The sequence below is a fragment of the Pteropus alecto genome, unplaced genomic scaffold, assembly GCF_000325575.1.
Source record: "Pteropus alecto unplaced genomic scaffold, ASM32557v1 scaffold45, whole genome shotgun sequence".
NCBI lineage: Eukaryota > Metazoa > Chordata > Mammalia > Chiroptera > Pteropodidae > Pteropus > Pteropus alecto.
The window spans coordinates 33,080,777-33,091,779 of record NW_006442491.1 but is presented as its reverse complement, the minus strand read 5'-3'; the positions used below and the strand labels follow the sequence as shown (position 1 = coordinate 33,091,779).

At 44.5% G+C, this 11,003-nt stretch overlaps 1 protein-coding gene across 1 annotated transcript in view; it reads left to right on the top strand.

Annotated features, from left to right (window-relative positions):
• ATP9A (ATPase phospholipid transporting 9A (putative)) overlaps positions 1-11,003 on the top strand; it is a 109,915-nt gene that overhangs the window by 33,193 nt on the left and 65,719 nt on the right. Inside the window, exon 5 of the mRNA XM_015597142.2 lies at positions 9,741-9,799. Coding sequence (XP_015452628.2) covers positions 9,741-9,799 — 59 coding nt within the window. The remainder of the gene's footprint in view (positions 1-9,740; positions 9,800-11,003) is intronic.

The window sequence follows — 11,003 nt, the reverse complement described above, 5'->3', positions numbered from 1 at the left end:
GGCCATCCATGGTTTCAGGGTTTTGAGTAGCATTTTCCTTTTGGGAAAAATGTTGGAAGAATATGGTTCGGCCTCCAAATTTTTGTTTGTTGTTTGTTTGAAATTTGAACAAAATTCCTTGAGGACATGAAAAGTATTTCGTCTTAGTGAATTGAATAGATGGTCATAGTGGGTGGTCTTAAAAATTGGCCATTCTCTGGGAGAAGCGGGGGACTTAGGGCTGGTAGAGAAATGCTTTCTTATGGCTAAACTACTGTATTTAGAACAGTTTGTGACCTAAAGAATACAAACCCAGTATAATCTTTGCAAAGGCAGGTGGCTTGTAATTAGAAGACCACTCTGGAGAGCGTTTTTTGTGGTTCGTGTATTTGAAATCCTCTGTTAATAACATATTCTGACTGTAACGTGTAAAATGCTTGGCAACTGACAAAAGCCCCATGGGAGAGGGTGTGGTGGATCCATTTACAGCTTGTGAGAAGGGGCCTTCGGGTGCCCTCCATCCATCCACCCGGGCGCCTGCCCTTCTTAGCTTCTTTTCACATGGCAATTGCTTTTCCCATGAACGGTTTTCGTGCCTTCCCCTGCCCACCCCCTCCTCCGCTCCTGCTGTAACTCCCCGCGGTTCTTGAAAAGGTCCTAAGGAGAATTGGCAGATGGCTCTAGCATTAAAAACTTGTCTTTCTTTGTTGGTCTCCTTTTGTGGCCCGTGGTTTCCATTGTCATGCCAATGTGACAGTAGGGGCAAACGGGGCAGAACTCTGAGTATTAACCCAGGCCCTAGCCCTGCAGTTTGTCTTGAAAGCCACCCCCCCTCCCCATCCCTGGGGGGAAGGGGGAACACTAAAGAAACTGTCAGCTTGGAAAGTGATCGAGGTGAGTTAGTTGGTACACTTTCGGGGGGGAAGGGCTAGAGAAAGAAGCCCAAACTGGAAAGTTTCAGAGAGAGGAAGAAAAGGGTGCCTTTTTTGACCTTACTTTATTACTATTTAATGACTTAATATTTTCTTGAGTTGAGGCATTTCACCGAGAATTTCATTTTGTTACGTTCAAAAGCCCAATGAAACAACTATAGATATGTGTATCCATGCAGGCCTGTTTTTTGATCACAGGACATCTTAAAATGTACTTTTTAGCACTATTTTTGGAGTTCGAAAATGCTTAGAAACCGAAAGATCAACTCCTTGATCACTAGATTATAGGCTGTGAGATTTTACATACATTCTGCATCGTTTCCTCGTTAATGATACTCATTAATGATACATGTACTAATAAAGTTAAAAAAAATTTTTTTTGGGATAAATTTCTAACTAGCAAGAAGATTGCAAAAATCATTCAGAGGTCTCTTCTATACCTCCCATCCGGATTCCTCAATTTTGCCACATTCTCAACATTCTCTCTCTCAGCCATCAGAGAATTAAGTTCCAGATATCATTCTCTGTTGCCCCTAAATCCTTCAGCTTTGAATTCCTGATAGGACATTTCCCTTACATGACACAGTACAATTAGCAAAATCAGGACATTTAACGCGAGGCGTTGCTATCGTTCTAATCTAATGTCCTTACTCAAAATTTGCCGTTTGTCCCCCCAATGCCCTTTCGTAGTAGCATTTTTTTCATGGTCCAGGGACTGATCCAGGTTTGCCAGTTGAATTTGTCCTTTCTTCTTCGTCTCTTTGAACCTGGCGTAGCTCCTGGGTTTTCTTTGTCATGACATTGACATTTTTTGAAAAGGGGGGACCAGTTTTAGACCAGTTACTTTATACCTTGTCTCTCAATTTGTGTTCGGTGTCTGAAAATTAGATTCACAGCGTGCATGGTTAGCAGGAATTAATATAGTGTTAAGAAAGTCAGTGGCACAGATTCTCACTGGGATGTTGCCAAAGTTTTAGAGGCATTCTGTTGATCAAATTGAAAAAATTTCAAATTTTGAGAAAAAAAAATTTGACCTAAAAGCCCTGATAATAAGGAACTCACCATTGGGAGGAAATGCTGATGACAATCTTTTAAATAGCTTCTTCCAACGTGTTAGACCACCTTATTTCATTCAAGGTGTATCTAAAACAACACATCAATTGGATTAATTTTTAGTGTAATTGTCATGATCTAATAAATTTCCAAAGATTTTAATAATATAATTAGACATATAGATGGGAATGACCTTTTTTCCTTTGAAGCATATTTGAGACTCCATCCTTGTCCATATTAAAGGAACACGAGGGGCTGGGCTTCCGGCATTGAAGTAGATAATTTTAAAAACTTAACTAAAATAATTATACTTCATTGGCGTGAGTGTGGGGCCCTTATGAGGAGTGTCCCCTCTCTTGGCCACTGCATTCCTGGTTCTGAGCACAGTTCCTGGCAGTTGAAGAAAGTAATGGTTCTGAGCTTGTGCTCTGCCTGGATTCAACACACCTGCGTCCACCTCCTCCTGGCTGTGTGGCCAGATCCCTTAACCTGTCACTCATCGGGGGTTGTAATAGCAGCTCCCTTCAGAGAGTTGCTTAAATGTAGCTCTGGCATGGGAAGAAAGTAGCACTGTGCCTGCGATTTGCTGTGTGCTTAAGAAAGTGCTGGTGGCATCGTAGCAGGGAGCCACTGAGTGTCAGTGGGTGAATAAATGGAGGTTATGGGAGACCATCGGGGAGGAGCTGGTGTGAGGTCTTCCTGGAGGAGATGAGTCTTACAGGATGAAAGAGAGTAGGACTGGCTGTATCATTCCTGGGGCCCAGTGCAAAAATGAACACGTATTCAAACATGTTTAAGATTTTCTGCATGGTGACAGCAGAACATTAAACCAAGACAGGGACTGAGTGCTGGGCTCTGTGCCAGCACCTGGAGCACACGCCTTGTAAGTGGACCTGGTAAAGAGTTCTCCAAAGGCCCCAGGTCATGGTGGCTGGGAGTGTGGGGGACAGAACCCCGAGTTTCAGGCTCCATCTTATTCTTCCCAATTAGGCTGCGATTCCTGAGCCCCTCCCTCCTGGGCAAACAGAGGAAAGGCTGTGTAGGCCAGGGAGGACCTGAGACTCTGGGACTCAGGAGTGTGTACACAAGGCACGCCACAGGGAGGAGGTGGCATTGGAGCGATTTGAAAAATGCTGCCCACATTGGAAACCAGGAGGAAGAAAAAGAAGGAAGATGACCTACCATAGCCGGCCAGGTGCTGCTGGGTAGGGTCTAGGCTGTAATTTTTAAACAGCCCTGTAGAGGGAGCTTTTATAGGGAATGGAAGCCCAGATTGGCAAAGTGCCCTATCGCACTCAGAGGCTCTAGCTACTTAGTGACCCGCTCGAACCCTGGCTTGTCTGAATGTAAAACCTGAGCAGGTCCAGGCACCTACCATGTGCCTGGAGCCGGGCTCAGCACTTTGGCATCGACTGTCTAAACAATTGCCAGAGTGTTCAGAAGGGCTTTTAAGATTTAAGTCATTTTAAAACACACTTCGGAGTCCAAAGAAACCTATCAACCCAGCTTTCTCCTTCTAAGGTGGACAAATTGTTGAAAAGCCCCATCAGGATAATAATGCTTTTGGATAAGTAAGGCTCCCCTTGCCCCCTCCTTGAAATCCACGTTTCGACGTGATCAGCTGTGTAAGAGAGGTTCCTAGATCTTTATGGGTATCATGGCTCTAATTATAAAGTCTCCCCAAATCGATAACATTCAGTAGCACTGTAAATACCAAAGGCAGCGAAGAGAGGATCTTGAAGTAGGAGCAGACCCAGCAAAACTTAGGTTTGTTACTCGAAAGATTTGGCTCGGGTCAGCAAAGAAGAATCTAGTAAATGAATGATTTCTCTTTATATTTGTCTTCTCCAAACTAAAAGTTTAATTCTGCCTTGATTATCACAGGTGGTGAGGGCAATTGGATTTGCATTTTTCACAGGATGAATTCCACGGTCTTCACACCAGGAATGTTTTCCCAGACTGACTTTGCGATCAAGGGCTAAATGAAGCAAGCGGATAATTAGCCTTGAAAGAAAGTGCAAACAGAAGCATAATTAACACAATTGCCAATGCGTCTTTCCTGCTGGGGACATCTGGGCACAGCATAAACCATAAGTCATAAACCAAAGGTCTATGCAAAAGGGAGAGAAAAATCTCTCCCACCTTGAGCTTTTTAGTACCTAGGTGGTGTAAAAAAAAAAAAGATCTTTCCTTCTCCCCAGTTTTTTCCCAGATAGTTTTGCAAATGCTACTGTTCACCTTTTCCCAATTTGAGAGTGATATCTTTTTTTCAATTCAATTCAGAATCTACTTTGGACCATTATTTAGGATGGCGGTTAATGTGATTAAGTTTTGAGGTCAAAGGACATACGTGTTTTTCTTTTGGGGAGTGACGTTCCATTGGCGTTCATCAGGAAGTGGGTTAGTGTAGGAAATGTGCCCATTACTGGGAATAAGTTAGCTAATAATTAACTAAAGCGAAGCTCTGTATTCCTAAACACAAATGCCATTTGTGTTTTCAAAGTCTAAGATATGCTTTATACTTCCTTTACGGAGAGGGCCAGCGATGCTCTTTTTGATGTCACGGAAGTCTTGCGCAGGTCTTTTTTTGAGGACCTCCAATACGGTTTCGGTGAGCAGAGTCCTCCCTGCCGCAGATTCTCGTTAAGATTCAGAGCATTTACTTTTACAAGTCTTAAGACAGATCGTGCCAAACACTTTCTCTTACATTCTCCGACAGACGCAGAATTGTTATTTCAGACTCCCAAGGTTCCTTTTCTCTTCCAAAGTACTCCATTTCACTTTATTGCAAATCGTTGGTGAACTGATCTATCGTTTAATTAAGAAAAAACAACAACAACAACAAAAAACAACCCTAAAAGAATTCACATGCAGATTGGACTGTTGTCTTTTCCAGGAGGTATTTGGGCCATCCCCCTCCCCGCCCCGCCCCCTGCCCCCGTGGGGGTGGATGTTGGTCTATTTCATCATTATTGGGCACCAGAAGCAGAGAGGACCATTTATATATTTATTTTTAAAGCCTCTGTTGGGTATAAACTTGTCACATTTAAACTACAGCCTCTCTTTTTTAAGTTCCCACTATTTTAAACAAAAGCCCCAGGAAGTGGCCATGGAATTTCCAATAATATCTTTTCATCCGTTGCCTGTTTTCAGGTATCAGTCTTTTCTTAGGCTTTGGGGAATGCAGACGACTGTATTGGAATATGAAATTTTCAGCTTTAAACCAGACGCGTTTTAGTGTCAAGCCCAGGAAATGTACACATGCTGTAGAATTTACAACTCATCGCTGTGCAGTCAGATTAGAGTGTGAGTTAAAGAGCGAAACATTAACCAGGGTTCGTGCGTGGAGATTGCCCTTTTAGAGCTACACAAGCAATCTATACCCTGGACGCACGGCGAAACATAGAAAGATCCTGGAGGTGTTCGGGGTCAAAAAATAGGCCCTTCCATACTAGTGCCCCAGAATTTATTTAAAAACCGTTTTTTTTTTTCTTCTTCTTCTTTGCAGGCTGTTCTGCATTTTGACTGAATTGTCATTTGCTTGTTTCGACTCAAGAGAAACATCTGGTTTCTCCCAGCAGTGTAGACAAACTGCTCTTATTCTGATGCTGTCATCCATGAAAGCATGGTTTGGGCTCAATGGATTTGCTTATGAAAGGCTCGGGGTCCATCTCTACAGAAATAAACAGCTCTAGTAATTGGAAGTTTGTTCCCTGTTATAAACTCTGGCTCGGAGGCGGCTTGCGTGAAGTGGTGAAAGCCGAAAGGGATACATTTATTTTATAGAAGGCATTTAATGATTGACGATGTGGCTGGCGGAGAATTTTCCACTTAACCTTTGTGAAAATCTCTCACCCAACTTCTGCAGATGCGTTTGGAAATCCCAGCGCCTAGAGGTTAGAAGATGGGGTGTTGCAGGGTTTACGGGGTCCAGGAGAGAAAAGAGAGGTCTGAGGGGAAGTGTGTCTGCTGCCTTCTCAGAGGGGTGCTGGGAGTCCCCATCTCATCAGATGGTGGCCTGGGCGGATGCTTCTCCCTCTCTGTTCAGATAGATGACGGTCACTAAACGTGCTGCTTTCTATTTCTCATATTTCTCTGGTAGGAAAGGAAGACGGGGAACTCGGCCGGAGTGCGTCTGTTTCTCGTTCTCCCCCTTTTTGCAAGAATGGTGGTAAACAATTCAGGAGAATGGTTAATGTAGGGTTAGAAATCATGTGTTTTGGGTCGTTGCCACAATTTTACAATTTTTTTTTTTTCAATTCTGTGAGTTAATCCCAGCCACTGAACGCTCGGCCATTTATTCAGATGTCGACAGCCAGCCCAGTAAATGCTGGAATAGAAGTATCGGTATCTGCTTTCCCTTCCCTTCCTGCCCCTTTTCCTCCTTTTCATTCCTTTGGTTTTATTTGCCTTTTCTCATTCGTGACACACACACACACACACACACACACTAAACAGGAGCCCCCCATGCAGGCCCAAACTGCACATTTTTGGTGGCCCCCCAAAAATGGCAGTGAGGGACAGGAAGTCCAAATCGATGCTCAGGACCATGTGTGAGCTCAGTAGCGTGGGAGCGTCTCCTAGGTCTCCCTTCGTTGAAGCTGCGAAGCCGAGGTTCGTCTCCCCCCAAATACTAAAATGCTATTGAGGGGCCATGGGGAAGCAGCACAGTGACTTCACGGTGGGTGTGGCTTCTGAGATGCGGAGCCCGAGGCCTGAGGGCCGATGGGCAAATACTGTAGAAGTGTTTGTGTGAGGGATCAGCCCGCGGGGTTAGTGAGAAACTGCTCTGCAAACAGCGGATTAAAGAGGGTTTTGTTGAGGTAGAGCAGATGGACAGAGAGAGGCAGAGTTCAAATTAACCCGTCGTAAATCAGGGCTCCCTTGTAAGAAGGGAAAAAATCTGGATCACTTAAGAGTTTGAGCTAGTTTAATTTATTATTTTTTTTTCTTATAAGAAAAGCACCTCATGCTCATTATTAAAAAAAAAAAAAAATCAGTGCGGAGGATTTAGAAAGTACGTATGCCAGAGAAAAAGATAAATCCCCCAACATCCGCAGAAAGGATCATGGTCACTCCTTTCAGTATGATCCTCACGATTCTGTCCTCTGTCCCGCTAACACACACACACAGACATATGCAAATATTATTTAATAAGGCTTGAAACGCATGCTCTTTCAGCTAGAAATGAAAAGAAAACTTATAACTAGGTCTCAAAACCCAGAATACCAGTGTGATCGTTTGGGCCAGGCTGCCAGCATAAATTTCAGTAATAAAACCAAAGACAACGTGTAAATTTATGTTTGGGAAAGTTGGGGCAAGCGCCAGCGAAGGAAAAGTTCATTGGCACCGAGGGCCGTTGAATTTACAACCTTCCTTCCGGGCACATCTAGGTAGGCGCCCTGGGAAGAACCGGTCCGTAAGGGGCTGTCTGCTGCCCCCTGGTGGGCTAGAATTGTTGAGGCAGGAAAAGAATCCTACCCGTCAGCCCTTATTCACCCCCGTCTCATGATCTCTGCCGGGGCTGAGGCCATCGGGCTGAATTTCACACTGCATTGAATGAGGGCGGAGACGACTCAGTGCTCGCTTTCTAGGGGGAGATGCTCATCTTTTGGAGAGGAATGGACGCTGGGTCCAGCCCGTCTCTGTTTGCTTCGTGCTTTTCAGAAGTCATTAGTGCTAGTTCTATTTCTTATCCTGACAGCATTTAATTAAATCCAAAAATTAGTTAAAATCAAACCCAGTGTACCCTATTAGAGTCGTTTGAATAGAAATCACTGGAATGCTTTGAAAAGTCTCGATGCTGTCGCATTAACGAAAAAGGCACCTGGCGTTAAATTATGTGACAAGTGTGAAATATTGTGAAAAGTTGTAAAAGTTTAGAGCCATGCACTCAGGCTATGTCGTTAGGGTTTTTAAGTTATTTTTCATGCTGAAGAGACAAGCTAGAAACCCTCGTCCATGAAGGATGGGTGCGTATGGCAGGAATGGGTACGTGGAGGGACTGGCCGTCGAGGGTCCATTTCAGCCTCGCTCTGGGCAGAGACTTTATTTACTAAGGAGGATTGAATCGTCACTATTATTTCTTTCTCTCAGCTGAGCATTTGTAAGTTAAATGGGCTCGTTCTGAGAGACGCCGATGACATCAAAATTGTACGGTGTTCCTCCCTTGTGCGAGAGTTTGACCCACCACCAGATTCGAGGGCCGCCTTCTCTCTGGGCTTGCTCTCAGGATGCTGGACTCCTGGCCGACCAGCCGCCCCACCTTCATCTTGTTCTGCTCCCCGCTTTCATGGTATCCTTCGTCTAGTTAATTCTGGCCTCACCCCTCCTGTGTTGACACCTCCCTGCACCCCACTGTCTGTTCATTGCCTTCCTCCCTCCCTCCTGTGGAATGTGAGTCCCAGAGGTCCCCAGCCTAGGAAGATGCCCGGGATGCAGCAGGCGCTCAGCGTCTGGTGCTTGAATGTTGAGTGAATAATCAAGCGCCTTCTGTGTCTGGGTCCTTCTTCCAATGGGGAGGTTTCCCCCCTTTTCTGCTCCCTTAGCACACTGGACTCTGCCTCCGTTTCACTCACCAGTTTGCACTAGCAGCGTCTGTCTGGCTGACTTTGTCACCAGCTCATGGGTTTGCAAACGGCAGCCGGCGAGCCAAATCGGTTATTGTTTGTTTGTATGAGATCTTTTTTTTTTTTTATGCTTTAGAATATAAAATATAAATGTGCATTAGACTGTTAGCCTCTCAGTGGTTGGGAGAGTTGGAAACTGTCTCTTGGCCTGTGAAACCTAAATTCTTTACTGTCTGGGCCCTTTATGGCACACGCGTGTTGTCGGCTTTTGCACGAGAGTGTTTTTAGGATAGGAGGACTGTCTTTCCTTTAATTTATTTTTTTAATTTTATTAGTTTCAAGTGTCCAGTACATTGGTCAGACATGTGTATAGTTTATAAAACGATCCCCCTAATTGCTCCTTCTCTGGCAGGACTGTCTTTCACCTTTGAATTTTTAGGACATAGCACTTAGTAAATGTCTTTGTTTTGAGTTGCGCTGAACTCTGTTTTTTAGTCCATCCTCGGGAGTCAGATGTGGGTGTGAATCCCGGCTTGCTGTGACCATGAGACTAAGATGCAGCATCTCTGAGCCTCCTCTCATCCGAAAACGAGATAGTTGTACCTTTTTCTGATGGCCATGGTGAGAAATGAAGGAAGCCGTCGATATGTCAGTATCTACGCAGCGCTTAGCACAGTTGTCGCTTAATGTTAGCTGTTACTCTTCACCCAGAGACACGTCCAGCAAAAGGAGAGTCCGATCACACTCACGTGAACCAAACCGCGTGGCAGTCGCAAACCAAAACCAGTCACTTCGGGTTAGCTTCTTTTTGGTGCTACCGAATATTAAGAGTTGCCCTTTTTGTCCATGGATCTAATTCTTAATTTCCTCCCCGATTTCTGTGTCTTTTGGTGTTTGTTTGTTTGTTTTTGAGGCTGAACGACTCTGTGAAGATGCGGGTTTAGAAAAGCGTCCGAGGCACCGTTCGGACGGAAGCTGTCACTTGAGGGGCGTGGGCACGTCCTAGCGCTCTCACAAGGGGCATGGATGGGTCTCTGGAGACGTGTGTGTAGCAGGTGCACCTCGTCTCAGAGGGGCAGGAGGCGATGATGCTGCGGAGGGCCAGGTGGGGGCGGGGAAGCACCTGCAGCCTGGCGGACGCTCTGTAAAGACACGCGGAATGGAGATGAATTCAGGCATGATGTATCTTGGACCTGTTTCTTTGCAGGGACCATGAAGGTGAAGAGCGCTAACATCCAAGTTGGAGATCTCATCATCGTTGAAAAGGTGAGTGGGGTCTCGGCTGCTGGGAGTGTGTGTGTTTAAATGCGATGCTGTTGCTACCTCGTCACAAATCCTAACGCGTAATGAGTGTATCTGGTAGACTCATCGAATGTGTTACACTGTTTGCGAGTCTATCCAACAGCTCTGCCTGGGGAGAAAAAGCTCTTTCCCGTGAGACACACACACACAATATTTTTTCAAGGTTTATGTGTGCCGATTAGCCAGAAATCTTACTGACGAACACAGGTTTTGATTTCCTGATGGATGTGTTTGTTGTTGTTGTTGTTTTTATCATAAAGGCTCTCCTAGAAGTCTGCTTGCTACATAAGCACGTAAAAATGTTTATGTCATTTACCTTTGGAGCAATTTTAGCTTGTATTTTTTGAATTAAACATTGTGTTTTTCTATCATTTTATGGGGAGTTAGGGTTAATATGAGAACAGACCAAAAATGCGTTTTTAAAAATAGCACTGCTAACCCATTTGTTACTTTTGCAAACACTCATATCTTTTTTATTTTTTTTATTTTTTTTTATTGCATTTATTTGGAAGGTATTGGATCTTGGGGGTGATCCTGGAGAGTCTCAGAATAATATTCGATTAGAAAAGGATTTTGTCTCAACTTGTTTCTGTAGGAAGTGAACTATGCTCTTTTAAAAGGATTAAATCCAAGAACTCAAAGTTGATTTGTGGCAAAGTGACACTCTACCAGATGGCAGCTCAGAAGAACCACATGAACCCCTTTATGTGTTCATACTTTTTTCTGTTCATAATTACATGAAGGCTGCTGCTGGCTCCTCTCCCCCCCCCCCCCCTTTCTCTCTCTCTCTCTCTCTCTCTCTCTCTCTCTATGAGAATGGCTATTGTTGCTTCCTACTACTTGACTTTCTTATTAAAATCCCACTGGAAGCTAGACATCAAGCCAGAAAATTGGTAGGAGCAGAAAGCGTGAGCAGAGTGTGTGTCTTTGGTTCCAGCAGACGGCCTGGAAGAAAGCCAGCTAGGGTAGCGGACTTTAGACCCTGTGTCCTCTCTGGCTGGAATTCGGGAGGTAATGGTTGGATTCACCAGAAAACTAGAAGCCCTTTTTCCTAGATAAGATTTCAATAGGGGATTAGGGACGTAACAGCAGCATGCAAGATTTTTCAGATTCAAAACAAAATAAATCCCTAAGTCTGCCTGACAAAGGCAGGCACTTAAAAGAGGCT